Genomic DNA, 19,261 nt, shown 5'->3' on the forward strand with positions numbered 1-19,261 from the left:
GAACGCGGCGACGGGGATATGATTGAGATGTAGAATGGATGAGTGGAAAGGTAAGAGTATGTGATTTCAACAGGGATCACAATAGAGGAGAGGGTTTGTCTCCTGGATGAGCTACTCCAACCTGGAGATGAGGGTCTTAATTCCCACACCTTCAAATCTCATACGTCACTCACTCAAGCAGTAGAGACATCCCAATCCATGAGCACAAACAACACACCATTACATTTGCTCAATCTTAGTTTGAGGGCACACATATACACAGTTACACACCATTATATATGCCCAATCTTAGTTACAGGGGACACATGTACACACCATTACCTGTGCTCGATCTTAGTTACAGGACACACATGTAGAATAAGTAGCAGGGGCACACACTCACTTAATCCACATACATATATATACATAATATATCTTCCCACACATGCATGGCGGACAGTAACACACAATGGCAAACCAAAGAGCACGTACAAACCACACCATGGGATGGGAGCCGATGATGATGAACGGATGATAGGAAGGGCACCTGCAGCGTCAGTCCTCTTTCTTCCAGAATAATGGGAATCTTGGAGCATCTTTCTTTTCTGGTATGTTTCCAGCTTCCTGGTTGCCTGGTTTGTTGTGTATAAGCTTGGGATTGTTCTTGTGTTTCTTCAATGCATCTATCACCTCATCGGGGACAAAATCACCATTGAACTCGAGCTCCTTCAGTTTTGGAAGCTCGTCAATGCCGGAGAGTAGTGTACCCTTTCTGTAGGACCATATGATTTTCTCAAGCTTAGTAGCAGATTGGGTAGTAAAGCCAATACAGGTGATGACAGAAAAGTCGATGGTTAGAAGGTTGAGCCTTGGGAAGTCGTCTTTGTAGAAGATGAGCAGGCTCTGTGCATAAGATATCTCCTTGAGTACTAGGCTGCGCATGTTAGGCATCTTGGCAAGAATCTCCACCTCATCTTGACAAAGAATGGTACGACAGAGAGTCACCTTGGAGATGTTTTTCGCCTTTTCAAATAATGATAATGATAGCTTATTGCTGTTCTTCAACTCGACTTCCTTCAGTTCATGAAGGTCTTCGACTCTAGAAAGAGACTGTAGGCCATCAGTGGACGACAGAATGATCTTCTCGAGTTTAGGAGCTCCACCATTAAAGCTAAGGACAGTTATCTCGGAACTCTCAATAAGAAAGCACTTGAGACCCTTAAATTTCTCCTTGTTGAAACTGAGCTTGTCATCGATGTATGCCCTGTCTTGGAGCCTGAGACAGACTAATTTGGGCAGCTTGGCGAGGATCTCCAGATCAGCCTGCCTTAGTCGAGTACCAGATAGAGTTACCTTGGCAAGTTGAAGTTGGTCACCATCTTTGGTCAACAACTGAAAAAGTTGACCCGTTTCTGCGGTTCCGCGAATGCTTAGGCTCTCCAGAAACTTGGGACACTGTCCCTCAAAGGAAAGAAGCTTGGGAGAGTTATCGTCAGAAGAGTCTTCTGCGGTTATAGGAAGAGTGATTGACAGAGAGCGGAGGCACTCATGCAGGTCACAGATAGTTTGAAGCAAATTCCTGATGAGTTTGTCCTTCTGCTCAATAACCACACCAAGCTTCCTCAACCGCCATAGCTTGCCAATATCCTTCAAATCATTACTATTTCGTGCTTTGACATTGGACATTACCTCCATATTTGTCATCTTTTCGATCTTGTCAGGCACCATAACATAAGATACTTCATTATTGCTTGCCCCTGAACTCATAACAACTGAGCCAGCCAGCAAACGCTTCAACTTCAAGAGTATGACATGTACTGTTGCAGCTGCAGGCACCCTTGTCTGTCGGATATCCAATACTTCCAACTCACGGAGGTTGTTGATTTCACTTGGCAGCTTGGTAACATTTGTCCCCCTTAGGCTTAGATACTTGAGTAGTAACATCTTGCTGCAGATGTCCTTGAGGTAGTGTTGATTCTTCCCACCAAAGCATTGACAACCTTCCAGATCTAGTACCTTGATCAGGGATACTCGAGACTCTTCATGGAGCTTTTCGAAGAATTTATAAATTCTATCAGAGCCAAGGAGTTGGAGATCATTGAAAATGGAGAAGTGGCGAGCCAAGTGATGTGACAGACGGGTTTCTACAATATGCTGTTTTCTGGCGATCTTGGTAATGAATCCATGAACTCGATCATCTACCGCACAACTCTTTACCTGTGTTGTAGCACCAATATCAACAGGACAAACAAACCACCGATGGACAAGCGCATCAAAACATTGATTGGCACGACGGATAGAACTGGCCCAGTCTTCCTTGGTTATTAGCCCTTCTACAACCCACCGTCCTATCAAGGTTGACCGCCTAATGCTCCGCCCTGGTGGGAAGATAGCTAGATACAGCAAGCAGGACTTGTATTCCTTGGGCAGATCACTATAAGAGAACTTGAACATCTTCTTATCGATGATGTCCAATGAGTTCTCCGATACCTCATGCATTGTTCTGCGCAGCTTTCTTAGTTCTTCATTGCTCCTCTTGGGGTTGGCGTACAAAGCATGAACAAAGACCTTCATGCAGAATTCATCTTGCTTACACTTGTCCAAAATGTCAAGAATAATCTGGGTGCTATCTCCATTCATCTGGTTTTTTCTAAGCTCGAGTGCAATATCTCGGTAGAGGCCAACAAGAGAACAGTCTATGGGCTCCCGCGGCGGACAACAATATTCTCTGGCTTGTGTACAATTTACGGTGGTCTTCAATATGAGTGCGCCAGCTATGCCACCTAGCATGCGGAAAGCATGTTTGGTCTCCTCCCATCCTGTTACGTAGTCATCATCAAGTTTGAGGATAACCAGTATCATCTCATCACCTTGTGTCTCCAAACAATCAATAATTCTGTCCATGATCCCTTTGATCTGGAGCTGCTCTTTCATCTTCCGCTGGATTTCTTCAATCTTGTTCATGGTTTCTTCAATTAGAGCATCTCGGATACAATCATGACTTGGTTTACAAGTAGCAGTATGTAGTTTCTTCACGGATTTGTCTTCCTGCGGCTCAGCTATACCTCCATGTTTCACGGATCTATTATCCTGCAGCTCCTGTAGGACTTTGCTGATCAATTCTTTGATTTGGTCGTCGACTAATATAACTGTACCAGAGGTGGCTTGCTTGGAGTCTTCCTGGGGCTTCTTGATTCTCAACGGAAACACCTCACGTAGGATGTGTTCATATTGCTCTTCCTTCAGACGAATCATCTTTACGGGTGCTTCTTCTTCAGGCTTTAGTTTTTCATTTGCATCTTTTCCCATATGCCCTTGAGGCTTCGTCATTGCATTTGCTTTTGTTTCCAAAACATCTTTAACATTGACCTTCGACCATGCACGTCCTTCCATATACTCTCTAAGTTTCTTGGTTGTCTCCATAATGACATCATCATGCGAATGTGTTGCTTCCTTCCTTTCTTGGCGTTGCTTGGTAGCAGATGCACCTTCACCTTCAACTTGCTTGTGCTCGAGCAGCCAGAGCGCTCGGAGGAGCACTCCTAATGGTTGATCTCTAGCGGATTCCAGCAGGTCCAGCTGATCGTCAGTCATCAGTTCTAGGTTGGGATGCACCTGGCCGCCCTTCATTGTTTTGACTGTTTTCATGATTTCTGAAATCTTTTGGTTAACTCCCATTGCTTCGATATTTTTGGTGATTTCACCAACCAACATAGATTTTTTCATCAAAATTGTTCTTTTCCTAGAATGATGCAAGACAGCCTGCAAGAACGGGCGAATGATATGTTGCTGGTTGGAAGGGCGGAGTCCGGGCCCGAGGAGGGGGTGGGAGAAATGTTGTACTACATCCTGCGGGAGCACCTTCCCTTCTCTGTCTGCAACTTGCTGCGCTTGAAGCTCCCGTAAGATGTAGAAGAGAATGTCTTGCCTTTGTAGCAACTGATGATAGAAGTGTACTGCTGGGATATCTACCAAGACACTGCGCCTGCGCATGCCATGTTTCTTCCACATAGATGTAGCTTCATTTGCAATAGCTCCAGTTTCATTCCTATGCGGTGCCACAATGGCAACAGATGGTATTGATTTCTTCCCCACGCCAGTGTTGTGTTCCACAACATCCTTTATCCATTCAATTAGCTTCGCCCTCATGTGGTCCTCAGGCGTACAGGGCTCGAAAAATGTCTCCCTTAGGACCGAATGACCGGTCGGCGCCATTGCCACCACTAATGGGTCGACATCACTGTCTTCTTCTTCATCTCCAGAAAGAGCAGATGTTGCGGCTGCATGGACCGATGGCGAAACTTCTGCCGCCGGAGTGAGTGCAGTCCCTGCAACAGCAGACTGGGACTGTCCAGCTGCCGCTCCCTTCGCCGGTACCTCGACGCCATACCTAGAACAGACAGAAATAGTCATTTACAAGGAAAATCTTGACCATGGACGAACACTGGAAGTCCATTTTCCTTCATGAGCGCCCCATGGTTAGACGAAGAGCTAGACAAAATTTACTTTTATTAGTTGGACTTGTATATTTTGATGTAAAAACTAAATAATCCTCTTGACAATCTTATTGAAGTATATAACTTTTATTAGTTGGACTTGTAGATTTCGATGTAAAAACTAAATAATCCTCTTGACAATCTTATTGAAGTATTTTACTTTTATTAGTTGCACTTGTAGATATTGATGTAAAAAACTAAATAATCCTTTTAACTTTAGTATAAGGAATGAATTAACTTTCCAGGTGTCTCAGTTTATCTATGACTATTCTATATAAAAAAGAACCAACATGCAGATCCAATTAGTCTTGGCCATCGAATCATGTCAATCCAACTATCTAAAATGCCCCAAAGGGAGCGCCCAACATGGCAAGGATGCAATTAATATCACATCAAATATTAACATGTGCGCTAATCCCATAATTAATGTGTAGCTAATATCCGACCTAATATCAACATGCAATTAACTGCCTCCATAATATCAACATGCATTGCACATACGCACGGAAAAGTTGGTTCAAAGTTGTGATAAAGTTCAAGTACAACGCCGGACAAATTGATTTGGATTTTTATATGGCAAAAGAAGCATAAATAATGTGATGATAGCTAACTAGGTGTCATATATATAGTTTCGTAGTTGTTTAGATAGAGATTATCATTTTGCTTGCCATTAAGTCTACTAGTCGTCAACCCGTGCACCTGCACGACCAAGCTATTATTGGGATAAATAATTATTAACAAAAGTCTATTAACACGTAAAATGTAGGAGGTCACCAGATATCGTACGACTGGAAAAGTGCTAAGTTATTAAAACAATGTAAAAAAAATGCACATGTATTATAGACTTTATATTTGGAAGGAGCACTTCTGCTTTCCCTGTTCTGCAAACTCCTATCTTTGAACTGAATGAACCTTTCCTATAATAATCGGTTAATGCAACTCTTCCTGAATTATATCTCATATTTTTATCCATATGGCAATGTACATATCGTCCTAACATACAAAATTATACATATATTTTAGATCCAAATTGTAGCATATCTATATATCACATCTATGTAAATGTTCCGAGAAAGATACACTACACAAACATCATTCAACAATATTTGGAATGGGCGGCATAAACTACATGGGCCAGTTCTTTTTCAAAGATGGTGTGTATATCTAAAGATTTGCATACTTTGTTCAATAGAATTGGTAGTGAGTGTTTTCTAGAAATAATCTAGTGACAAATATGTGTTCCATTTAGTGATGGATTCCACTATCTAAGCGTTGTTCTTGGTATATATACGTATCACAATAATGATGCTACTCTTAGCATTTAAATATGGTTCTTCTTAATGCACTGGTCAATGCTCCTGCCTCAACTTCCCGAATAAAATTTTCTATACTTTTTTTGCAGGAAATCTTCCGATCTATTCAAATAAACATTTATATACATAATTGCGAATTTTGAGAATTTGTCTGTATACCATGAAATTAGATAGTACAATCTTTTGTAAACATGGTAGGAATAACCCTATGAATTTAAATTTTAATAGATATGGTTGTGAAATATCCCTATTTGAAAAATTGACAACCCGCCTTTGACAGGCCCTAGCACGAAAAGCAATGATATTGCTTCAACTAATATTTTTAATAGGCTTATACTAATATATTATTTTACAATGTGTGAAAATTTAGCATACTTTTATACTTGTCTTAAAGTTAGGTGATTTCACATATAAATTAAAGATGTTGCTAGCAGTCATATCTATGATCCAACAGGGAGAGATTTTGGTATGTGGGATTGAAAAAAAAATTAGATTTTCCAAACCCTAGCGCAAAAAGAAATTATATACCAACCCCCACATGCATAGAAAAGCAAAGTTATTCATTTTATTATATTTCCAAATTATTTAAGTTCATATAATATTTTTTGATGTGCGGCAATTTACACATAATTACACATATTAAATTACTGACCTTGGTTGTGATAATATCTTGGACCCAAGAGGGAGAGATTTATGTACGTTTGTGTCTAATTTAATTTATTTTAACCGAGTCTTCTTTTGTATGTGGGGAATAAGATTTCTTTTTCAATCTAGCATAGGCTTTCTTCCCAACCTGAGGCTTCTGGATTTCTTATGTGTACGTGTTTGTTCCTTCCTTCAATCAGACATGCATGTGGTTTTCACTTTGGTGGGATTAGAATGTAAGGTCTTTCTTTTAGAACCCCGATAAGTACCACAGGTGTGGCACAAAGTAACTTGGGTCAAATGCCTCCATCACTACAGATCACGTCAATTCACACATATCTCGCCACATCACCGCATGCATACACAAATGACGAAACTGATGGTGTCAACGAGAATCTTTTGGGTCTTCAATTTTAAATTTTTTTTATCGCTTACGAAAATAATTTGCTACCCATGGTGCTAGCTACGCACGTCCCAATTTTTATCAGTAATTATTTTGGTAAATTACTTTGGACTACGAAAATAACTTTATATCGAAAATATTGGAATTTCGACCAGCCAGGCAAGCAAATAGGCAATTATGCCATGACTTATAAATAAATTGTTGTGATCTATAAACTAAATTTGCCATGATTTATAAATAAATTTGCCATAATTAATTACCAAAAAATTATGATGATCCATGAATTAAATTTGCCATGGTTAATTACTAAAAATTGCCATGATCAATTAATAAAATTTGCAGTGGAAAGTAGTTGAAATACAAAGGTAACTTTAAATCTAGAAGAAAAAAATAGATGAAACATATCACAGCAGCTTTAGCGTAAACACTATGACAACTTTAGGGTAACATCATGGAAACTTCTGGCCGAGAAAAAGTCATCGAAACATATCAATATGTGATCTAGTTTTGAAGATCTCGTCGAGATGGATTTAATTATTAAAACAGATTTTCAATCGATTTTTATTTCAGAGATAAAACATTTTGAAGTCCAAAAAATAAAAAAGATTTCGCTGATGCCATCTGTTTGATGTGGCAAAATGGATAGTAATATGGGCGTTTGCACCATGGTGCTTCGCGTCACACGTGTGGCACTTATCATTTGGGTAAATCTAAAGGCTCAATTAATCTTGATGATGTGGATTAACATGGATATATATACTCCCTCCGTTACTAAATATAAGTCTTTTTAGAGATTCCAATATGAACTACATACGGATGTATATAGACATATTTTAGAGTGTAGATTCATTCATTTTGCTTCGTATGTAATCCATATTGGAATCTCTAAAAAGTCTTATATTTAGGAACGGATGGAGTATGATATAATACAAAATTTGCATGCTCTAAAACTTGTCTATTTGCATGCTCAGGTTGTGGGGCACGACTCCTTAGTGGCGAAAGGCCTGGTATGTTTTTTTCAAGAGTACGCCATCATGTTTTACTTTTTAAGAATACGCCCTGAAATTAGGTAGTATTGTTTTCATCGAAGAAAGTGGCAAAAAAACGAACAACACTGGAACAGCTTACGTGCGCTCGAACAACCAAGCCTCCAGCTTGCCAAACAATAAATAACAATCAACAAGTGGACTAGCTGCAACTCCCGCCTAGCTATGGACGACGGACGTGGAATGGAGCAGGAGAAACGAGCTCCAAGAAGGAGCCTAGCATGCTGACATTGCTTGCCCTCCTGCCAATGCGAAACGCTAGGTCTCAATGTCCGTAGCCGGAGTAGAGTGATCATGGTATACGTCGTTGCTCTGGTGGCACAAGATCTAGCAGAACATTAGCAGGACGACAGTCCAGAGATCTCTCGCTTTTGAAGGTGAAGTAATCATCCTTGTCCAGCACATATATAGACACACACACACACACACACACTTCAAAGCCATCGCATGGGAGAAGTTGCTTAGTTGTAAATCCCCAAGGTTTGTGACCTCTCCTAATATAGTAAAGTTTAGTTGGCTGGCACCAGTGTTTTTTTTCCTTCGTATTGGAGGGCTTTTCCATGTTAAAATCTTGTGTGTTCTGTGTTGATTTCATTCTACATCATTTTCGACTGCATATCATATCTCTAACAAGTGGTATCAGAGCCTTATTTCTGTCTAGGGTTTTGACTATGTGACATCTATGAAGTTTCATCTACCGTTGCTAGATTACAACACATGGTTTTTCCTATAGCAAGTGAAGATGCGGGCAGTGCTGGCACATCCTGATCTGGATGACCCGTTGGATTGTTTTGGCAGCAAAGAACCGAAGGCGTAGACCGTTGAAGAAAAACGGAAAGACCATAAGGCTATGTCTCTGATTCTTCATCTACTCCCTTCGTATCAAAATATAATACATTTTTGGACACTGTGAACGTGTCAAAAAATGTCTTCCATTTTGATGCAGAGGGAGTATCTAATAATATTTTGCAAGAGGTGCTGGCGAAGAAACTACGGCTGCCATCTGCGTCAAACTGGAGTCATTCTGCATGTCCAAGGATCTGACGATTAAGATGCCCAGGATGATAGTTGTTCACGCACAAATTGCAAGAAGGTGGTTTGGTGTTGAACCAGTTACTAATCTTTGCATAAAAACAAATCAGATGGTGATGGTAAGGTCCATGTTGCATCTGGTAATAAGTCTGATTCAGACGATGCTCTTGTTGTTTTTGCTCGCTGTGTTTCATGTCATGATGAATGGATATTTTATTCCGCTATTCGTTACATAAATGTATTAAAAAAGTTAGGTTTAGTAATTATGAGTTTGTATAGAGTGAAGATGTTGTGCATATGGGAGATAACAACCCATGTGAGATCGTGGGCATTGGTTCGTTCAGATCAGAATGCCTAATGCCATTGATACACATGTTGACAGATATGAGGCACATACAAGGCATGGCCAGCAACCTCATTTGGCTGAGTACTCTTGACCTCAAAGGATACAAGCACCCTGGTTCAGGTGGAGTTTTGAAAGTATCTAAAGGATCTCTCATTCATATGATAGGTAATATGAATTATGACAAGTTATCTGTTCTTAGAGGAAGCACTATCACTGGTAGTGCAACTGGTGTTGTTACTTCTGATAAATCCGGTAAAACTAATCTTTGGCATATGCACCTTGGGTATATGAGTAAGCTTGGCATGGTAGACTTGAACAAGAGAGAACTTATGGATTGCTGCAATGTGAGTGAGTTGGAGTTCTATGAACACATCATCTTTGGTAAATATAGGAGGGTATAGTTCAATGTTTTTGTTCATACCACGCAAGGTATATTGGATTATGTAGATGCTAATTTGTGGGGACCTTCTAGTAAACCCTATCTAGCTAGCCGGTGCTCCTTATATGTTTATAGTTATTGATGATTACTCCATAAAAGTGTGACCTTAGTTTCTAATCCCTCTATTTCTAAATATAAGCCTTTTGAGACATTTCAATATTTACTACATACGGATGTATATATAAGTATTTTTAGAGTGTAGATTCACTCATTTTGCTCCATATGTAGTCCATATTGTATATGATGTTTTCAATGCCTTTAAGGACTAGAAAGTTATGGTAGAAAGGCATACTCCGAGGAAGGTAAAAATACTCCGTACTGACAATTGTATGGAAGTGTGTTCAAAAGCTTTTACCAATTATTGCAGAAACTTGGGCATTGTCAGGCACCACACCATACCATACGCTCCTCATCGAAATGGTGTGGCCGAGCACATAAACAGAAGCGTCAATTCCTAGGCTCGTCACATGTTGCCCAACGCTCACATGGGCAAACATTTTTGGGCTGAAGCAACCACCATCGTCTGCTAATTTATCAACAGGTCTCCGTCCATCTCACTTAATAAGAAAACTCACACTAAGGTATGGTCTCAACATAGCTGGACCCAAGCCCGAGTGAAGGAAGATGGTTGTGATAGGCTTCGTGAGCCAACATCAAAACTTAGCCACTCTTATGAAGATGAAACCCAAAAGAACATCCATGGGGCATAACCCTCTCAGCAACACCATATCGGAACTTGAGTGTGGTGTCAAATGGGCATGGGCCAGGCCATCACCCCCTGGTGGCGCACTGTATCTTGATCTGGATACCATGGCAAGTGAGCAAGTATCCGGTCATTGCATCTTTAGTGGCATGCTACATCGACGGTCGGGTGTAGTGGAAAATAAGCAAGGGACTTCACATTTGACTCGACGAGCGCAAAGGGTAAGGAAGGTAGCCGAGCCGAGGAGGATCCGCTTAGATAGCTGGAACATAAAGTCCCTAAAAGGTAAGCTTCGGGAGCTAGTTGATACAGTGGTGAGGAGAGGTGTTGATATCCTTTGCACCCAAGAAACCAAATGGAGGAACAGAAGGCAAAGGAGATGGAGGATGCCGGCTTCAAGATATGGTAGACGGGGACAACTACAAACAGAAATGGAGTAGGCATCTTGATCAAGAAAAGCCTCAAGTATGGAGTGGTAGACTTCAAGAGGCGTGGGGGCCGGATTATCCTGGTCAAGCTGGTAGTTGGGGACTTAGTTCTCAATGTTATCAGTGCGTCTGCCCCACAAGTTGGCCATAATGAGAACACCAAGAGGGAGTTCTAATAAGGCCTGGAGGACATGGTTAGAAGTGTACCTATTGTCAAGAAGCTCTTCATAGGAGGAGATCTTAATGGCCACGTGGGTACATCGAACACAACTTTTGAAGGGGTGCATGAGGACTGTGGCTATGGCATCATGAATCAAGAAGGATAAGATGTCTTAAGATTTTCTCTGGCCTATAACATGATTATATCTAACATCCTCTTTACAAAGAGAGAATCACATCTAGTGACTTTTAGTAGTGGTTGACATTCTAGCCAGATTGATTTCATCATCTTGAGAAGAGAAGACATGCAAGCTTGCCTAGATTGTATGGTGATACTTGAAGAGAGTGTTATCCCTCAGCATAAGCTTGTGGCGGCTGACTTCTTCTTTCGGATTCATGTCTAGTGGTATAAGCATGCCAAAGTCGCTAGACCAAAGTGGTGGAAGCTCAAGGGGGGGGGGGGTAACTTAGGCATTCAAGGAGATGGTCATTAAGGAGTGCCCTTGGGAGGAAGATGGTGATGCAGACAATACATGGATAAAGATGGCAACTTGCATTCGTAAGATGGCCAGGAGTTTGGGAGGTCCAGGGGAAGTAGGAGAGAAGCTAAAGATATCTGGTGGTCAAACGATTATGTCCAGAAGTCTTCTAAGGAGAAGAAAGATTGTTTCAGACACCTTTACCTGGATAGGAGTGCAAAGAACATAGAGAAGTACACGGTGGCAAAACATGCCGCAAAGAGAGCTATGAGTGAAGCAAGGGGGCGGGCGTATGAGGATCACTATCGATGCTTAGACATGATGGAAGGCGAAAGGGACATCTATAAGATGGCCAAGATCCGGGAAAGGAGGACAAACGATGTCGACAAAGTCAAATGCATCAAGAATGAAGCAGACCAACTCCTGGTGAAGGAAGAGAAGATTACGCATAGATGAGGAGTACTTTGATAAGTTGTTGAATGGGAAAAATGAGAGCTCTATCATTGAGTTGGACAACTCCTTTGATGATAGCGGATTCAGGAGTCTGAGGTCAAGCAGGTCAAGTGGGGTTTAAAAAGGACCCTGATTGTATCCCTATTGAGGTGTGGCGAGGCCTCAGAGACATAGCAACATTATGGCTAGCTAAGCTTTTCAAACTCATTTTCCGGCCAAACAAGATGCTAGAAAAATGAAGACGAAGTATATTAGTACCGATCTTAAAGAACAATGCGATTTTCAGAGTTGTACTAATTACCTTGGAATTAAACTGATGATCCATACAATGAAGATATGGCAAAGAGTCATTGAGGACCGCTTAAGAAGAATGACAAGGTGACAAAAATCAATTTGGTTTCATGTCTGGGATCAAGGAGGGCCAAAGTGACCGACCGCACAGGGCCCCCAAAATTGTGGGGCCCCGATTGAAGAAAAACATGAAATAAACTGCATGTGCGGCGCCCGCTACAGCTTCAGCCATAGGGTCGTGACCCCCCCTGCGCTCGCGCACGCGCGCCGCCTCTCTCTCTCGCGCGATCTCCCATGCCCCCGTGCAACGAATCAACCAGTGTTGGTCTGCTGCAGATCGCCGTCGGCGGCCGCTCCACCTACTAGCTGATCCGTGCTTGCACTAGCGGCAGTGATTTCCGTCCTCCACCTGGTCGCCGGGCGCTGGCACTTTCTCCGCTACACCGAAGACTTGCTGCCCCTCCAAAGCCGAGAAACACAGGTGCTGCTTGTCGCCTCAGCCACTAATTAATGAGTAATCTTCTATATCTAAATAGCTAGCCCCCACTAACATATTTCTCTCAACATGCAAGCATGCTACCTCATCATTCAACATGCATAAGGAAAGGCCCACCTCAACATACAACTATGCATATTAAAAATCCACGACAACATGCATGCATGTAATATTCCATTTTATTATGCTATTTACATTTAATTCTTATATACTTTCAAAAACTATTGTTTTAAGAATCCATGTTCCATATAATCAAAATCTCATTGAAATATTGCAAACATCCCGCAACAACGTGCGGTGCATCATCTAGTGCATTGGAAGTTTGAACTGATGACATGTTGTATGTGTTGATTTATAAATTGATGTCTTTGAACAATTAACTACGGAGTAATTTAGAACTAAAAAATGTGTGCATGTATGGATGAAACCCGAATTGGTGCATTTTTATATCAATTTTACTTCATGCTACAAAAAAATAAGATGAAGACATATTTTCATTGGCGACCTGCAACGACAGGAGTTTCTACAGGGGAATGGATGAAGCAAACTACTATTGATTTGGTATTTTTTTATACCCCTTATTATTATTTGTATTTCTTTGTCTTGTTTAATCTATTTGGTTAGATTGTTAATCATCGAGTTTCAGTTCTACATATATTATGCAGTCAACCAAATTTATATATATGCTTTGGCATGAGGTTTCCCTTGGATAGCTAGGAGGTATTATTTGGCCACTGCAATATAAGATATTCCTTGGATACTTCTTTAGTTATATGAATTTTAAAATTTTAGAACCCCACTTTGTATTTCGTCCCAGGCCCCCAAATTTCTGGAGACGGCCCTGTCTGGGATATAGATCATCGAAGCCCTTTTCTTGATATGACAACTTATGAAGAGATTCAGGAAGTAAAAAAAAAATCTGCATATGATGTTCATTGACTAAAAGAATGCCTACGTTAAGACACTGCCGACATTATTATCGCAAGCCCGCAGCTGGTGCTACAAATTTGGTGGTCCCAGCAGCCGCCCTGCTAGAACTGTGGGGCTCGCCGAAGATGCAACCGTCACCGCTGCTTCAACAGATGGTCATAAATACTGATGCTCTAGGACAACAGGGGGCGTGCACTGGGGTGTGCAGGGGGCGTGCACTGAGTGACAAAGGCACCGTCGTCGGGAGTTGCGTGGAGCTAAGCACCGCCCATCGGGTGCTACGATGCCGCTCGCCGAAGTGTCGTATTCTAGCTCGCTGGGAGCACCGGCTTCTTCGAAGAAGCGACTGAGCCGTGTCAGACTGCTGCAAGTCGGATGTCCTTTGGCGAGCGAGGAGAGAGGCGCTGATGCAACATTCTGTGCGGCTGCGATGCTGTCGGGGTACATCAAGCGGCTCCCCACTCCCCAAGCATTGTCGTGCTTGCAAGCTGGCGCGGCTGCTTCCCTGAGTTGGTGCAACGTTGCAGCATGCTCGAGGCGTCACGGGATTGCCGGTGTCGGTGTCGACCAGCGAGTGCGCGTCTATGTCGAGTCTGGGCTGCGGTGAGTGGCCGCGTCTGTGTTCGTGTCCATGACCCTTGGCGGGTGTGCCGGCCAAGTTAGCTAGCTGCATGTGTGCTGAGGGCATATACAATGGTTGATAAGACACTTTTATCTTAAGTCTTGCATGTAATTTAGAGATAACAATAAAAAGAGTCTACAATGGGCTATCTCTTAACATTATCTTCAATAACTAGTTATTCCTAAAAATGTAGTGAGATATATTGGGCTAAGAGATCATCTCTTGTCTTTGTTTAGATAAGAGAAGGCAAGCCTTTTCTTATGAATTCTCTCTCCTCCACCTTATCATTTATCCTACGTGGCACTCCTAAGATAGCACCATTATACATGCCCTGAGTCGGTTGGATCCTGGAGTGAGTCTAGAAGAAGATCAAGTCAAGAGTTTGTTAGCTTGGGCAACTCGTACGTGCATGTATGAAGTAGTCAGTGCATGCGGTTAGTGGCCGTGATAGTTAGCAGGCCATGCGGGCGTCGGTTACTGGCCGGTAGTGGCCTGGCTGGGTCTAGTGTGTGCGTGGATTATTTGAATACTTCCTCTGTTCTTAAATACTTGTTTTTTTAGGTATTTCAACAAGTGACTACATACGAAATAAAATGAGTGAATCTATACTTTAAAATATATCTACATACATCCGTATGTGGTAGTCATTTAAAATGTTTAGAAAGACAAATATTTAGAAACGGAGGGAGTAGAAGCCAACAACAGACAGGTCCTTCGGCGACCGGGCGTTCGTCGCCGCAAGAGTCTCTGCTCACCCATATATGGTATCTCTGTGACCAGCTCGCGTGTGTGTCCACGGCGTATGTCGCTGGTGTGTCCAGCTAGAGCGCCTGGGTTCGGCGTCCGTCGTCGAAGGCTGCTCGCCGTTCGCTGTCGGAGGGTTTGTCCCGACATGCAGCTGGTAGGGTGCGGCTTCTCATCGGTGCTGCGTTGCGGCATGCTCGGGGCATGGCGATCTCACCAGCATTTTGCTACGAGCTGGCCTAGCCCGGCTGCTCGGCGGAATCACATGGGATGCTGCGTTGCAGCATGCTCTATCGTGGCAAGCTTCCCAGCGCGGCTGCTACGGGTCGGCGGGTTGGTGCCCCGTCGGAGCTATGCGCGTGCGTGTACTAGGAACCAAGGATGCTGCCTTGCAATTTACGCAGCTGTTGTAGATGCGCTATGGAAAACATGGGCAGGTGGGAATCAGAGTGATGGCGTGGTCAATTCAACAGGGGATCACCCTAATCGTGATGAATCGAAGGCTGGCGATGCGGCTGATCCTTTCCTAGGATCAGGCGGTTTACGCCTGGCAGTCGTCTATTAAAAAAGGCGGACACTAGGCGCTGGTACGCCGGTCGAATAGTTGGGTCGGTCGAGCCACAGACGCCCGATGCAGCGATTACGGGCCGTCAGATCTATCCTCCCACTTCATCCTCCTCGTGAGTCATTTTCCCCAAAGAAAATTGCAACGCCCCGAGCGCCGCCCACACCCCGGCATACCCCGGCGAGAAAATGACCATGCTTGAAGCACTACTGCGGCGCACTCGCCGGTCATCCTCGTCGCTGGTCGCCGCCCTTGTCCCTGGCTCCCGCGTGGCGACATGACTACAGCTCGGTGGCGATGTAGCACCGCCATGCCGTCGTCCCAAAGCTCCCCGGTGTCGCCCCTCGCACCATTGTCGGCATGTCCGTATCAGTTGAAGCTTTTTTCAATGTTGCTTGAAGCTTTTTTCACGATGGCTGAAGTTACTTTGGCATGTTAAAGCCTTTTTTCCATGGCCATTGAAGCTTTTTTCATGGTTGAAGCTTTTTCGCACACCAGTTGAAGCTTTTTTCACACCGCTCGAAGATGTTTTTCACGGTTCACTACTAGAATCGCGTTTTGTCCCGAGTTCCAAGACTTCGCCGAGTTTATTCCATCGGGAACTCGCCGAACTTCTGTTTGCCGAGTTTGATTTAAAATCCGACTCGGCAGTGAGATGAAACTCGGAAGACATGTGCCTTTGCCAGGTTCTGATGAAAAACGACTTGGTGAACAAAAAAAACTCAGCAGAATAACCATGTCACCAAGTTCCCAACGAAAAAAACTCGGTGAATACTGACATTTGGGCCACGCCTTGCAGCAAGAGACAGAGCCTTGACGGCAGCTTTCGTTTGCTGAGTTTCGTCTAACGGCAACTCGGTAAACATTTTCCAATACTTATTATTTAAAATCGTAATCCCAGGGGTAATATCTTTTCTGAGTTCCCTATAGAAAGAACTCGACAAACATACCAGGTGGTTAGGCCCACCTCGGTTCTTGAGGAGCGACACGACCAGCTTAAATTGCAGCCTTATCCAAAAGCAGTAAGCTACGGTCATCATTGCACCCTCTGTGGAAGATATGACTGTCACTAAAGCAGAGAAGTATCATAGTGACGGTTTGTATCCCTCACAAAGTGAGCATTCCTGACTGCTTCCCTCGTTTATGAATCATTTCATTTCACTTGAAGCTTTTTATCCATGATTTTTGCTGCAACGGGCAACGAGGAAAGCTACTACCAGTGGCCGTTTCTGCTACAACCAGAAAGAGGACGAAGTGTGGCCAGCGACGATGGTTGCGAATTTGTTGCAACTGGCAGTGGGAAAAAACTACCACCGGCGACCGAATTTACTGCAACTGGTGTGCGGGTGATGCAACCTGCGCGCGGTGGTGCCACGAGCGGCGACATGGGTGACCACTGACCACGGCCACTATGACTTTCTACAACTGGTGCGCTTTTTTGCTACCACTGCGGTGACCGCGTGCTACGAGCGGTGGGGCGACGGGGAGCTGCAACCTCGACAAAGGATGTTGGAACCAGCATGATCCATCATGCAAATGCTGCAAATGTTGGGGGAAAAAGTTTCAACCTTGGTGGAAAAAGCTTCAACTGTCAGGGACATATGCTGCTTCCAGCGGGAGACGAACGGGAGATGCGAATGGGGCTAGGGCGCGCGCGCATGGCGGAGGGTGTGTCATGGTCACGGCCGGAGACGTGCGTGCTGGTGGTGCAGGTGCCCCCGGTGTCCGCGTCATGGGGAAGAGGAAGTGGGGACAAACGATTGGAAAGAGTACTCCTGTCACACACAATTTTTTAGGGGTGCTCCCGTCGGCTAGTACTCGCACGATCAAGCAACCGCAAGGCCCGGGTTCATCTGGCGCCACGGCAGCAAACGTTTCCCATTAAAAAAAATGCCTCGATTGACCTTTCCCTTTGCGATCGATTCTAGCATTTTAGGGAAACACTGAAAAAAAATTAGAGACATGTTTGCACCATCTAGAGGCGTTTTAGAATGCCTCATAATATCATCCGTCCTGTAGTGTATGGATATGAGTTTACAAAGAATACAATACCTATAATGAATCTACAAATTAGTTCTTGTGCCATGCGTGAGCAAAATGGCTCGATTCTTCAAAAGAGTACTCCAAGTCCGTATAGAGTGGCGCCTTCCGCCTGGTGCAAGTCATGAACCTACATAATATGATACGATCCGCCACGTCAATAGAGACTAGGGAAAATCTCCTAGATGGCTCAGGATCCTGGGTCTCTACACCTCTTATCCTTCTCGCGTGACTCGCTGGCAAGGGCGATGTTCGGCATGGGGGATACTGCACAATGGTTGTTCAAGATGGTCCTAGCCTGCCACTACTTCTAATTGGTTGTTTTATGGTACTAACCTACAAAATCCAGTGAGAAATAACTATTTGCATGTCGACCGAGAAATAATCACTCCTGATTTTATATCACGTAGAGAGCGTTGCTGAGGCTTGTTTTTTATCATGTTTCTTTAGAATGCGTCGATGTGTATTCTGTTCATGTTTAAGTTGTTATAGTTCGTTTCATGTATTAAGAAACAAAGGTGGTGACGCAGGAAACTGCAGTAAGTATGTTTTCAGAATGTAGGGTAAATCGAGAGGGTGTTACAGTACCTCAATCGGCGCTCACCAATGTCACGCGCCCGTTCCCTGAGAGCACGCAGCTGGACGGCCGCGCGATGCTGCGCGACCATCTTGTGCAGGAACCAGGGAAGCCACGAGACGTAGCGCCGGAAGCCACCCCTGGCGAGGTGGATCTCGGGGTTGCCACGGTACAGGTACAGATCAATGCAGTTGTTGCTGTCTTGGGCGAGCAGCCGGACCTGGTTCATCCACGTCCGGATCTGCTCCTCGTGCTCGCGGCCGGCGGGCGCCTTCTTTGCCAGGTGCGCCAGGAAGCTCTTCATGCTCTCCATCTCCTCTTGGATGAACTGCACATCGTGCCGGACGCGGCCCAGCAGCAGCGCCTCATTGCGGATGACGCCCAGCAGCGAGCTCACGGCGCCCGACGCGAGCTCCGCCATGGCTAGCTCCTCCCTCTCCTCACCTCTGTATCGAAGATGCACGGGTTGCACCACAACGGTGCCGGCCGGTGGCTTCGTGTCTAGTTCAAATCGGTTTTACTCGGGCTACAGGCCAACTGGTGATGTACTAATTCTTATGCATCAATGTACGTGGCAAGTACTTGTTCTTCTTCGCATGCTCAAGGCAAGTATATGTACCTAGCTAGCTTTTCCTCCAAAAGGAAAAGAATACGTACCTTGTCATCACCATAAGACGTGTGGTTCTATGTCACAGATCTACAGGCTGGAAGAAGTTATGCTCAAGCCGGCTAGTCTTAGCTTAGTTTGTTTTGATCAATTGGAGCCGAGAGCCACCTAATTTGTACTCCCTCTGTAAAGAAATATAAGAATGTTTAGATCACTACTAATTTATAGCTCGTTTTCATAGCAAGTCGAAGGTGCATCACTTCTTCCCTGATCGCCGTGAATGACCACACTACATGGACCCCAAACCTTAGTGCCCTTTGACCAATTCATTTTCCTAGTTAGAAATTTTTTTCTAGTCATTTAAAAAAAATTGTCCTTCCATCTTTTTTACAGGTTATGTTGAGTGATACAAGCTGGATGTGATGTTTGCTGCAACATGCGGAGACCAAGACGGCGGCTCACTTTCGC

At 43.8% G+C, this 19,261-nt stretch overlaps 1 protein-coding gene across 1 annotated transcript; it reads right to left on the minus strand.

The window, feature by feature from the left end:
• Window positions 1-199: 199 nt before the first annotated feature.
• LOC125520708 lies at window positions 200-18,961 on the minus strand. The gene is made up of 2 exons (XM_048685694.1): window positions 18,198-18,961; window positions 200-4,369 (listed from the first exon to the last, which is right to left on the minus strand). Exons 1-2 carry the CDS (start codon window positions 18,605-18,607, stop codon window positions 535-537), a joined length of 4,245 nt encoding a protein of 1,414 aa, XP_048541651.1. The 5' UTR covers window positions 18,608-18,961; the 3' UTR covers window positions 200-534.
• Between the last annotated feature and the right edge of the window lie 300 nt (window positions 18,962-19,261).

The sequence above is a fragment of the Triticum urartu genome, chromosome 7 (genome assembly GCF_003073215.2).
Source record: "Triticum urartu cultivar G1812 chromosome 7, Tu2.1, whole genome shotgun sequence".
In the NCBI taxonomy this organism is placed as follows: domain Eukaryota; kingdom Viridiplantae; phylum Streptophyta; class Magnoliopsida; order Poales; family Poaceae; genus Triticum; species Triticum urartu.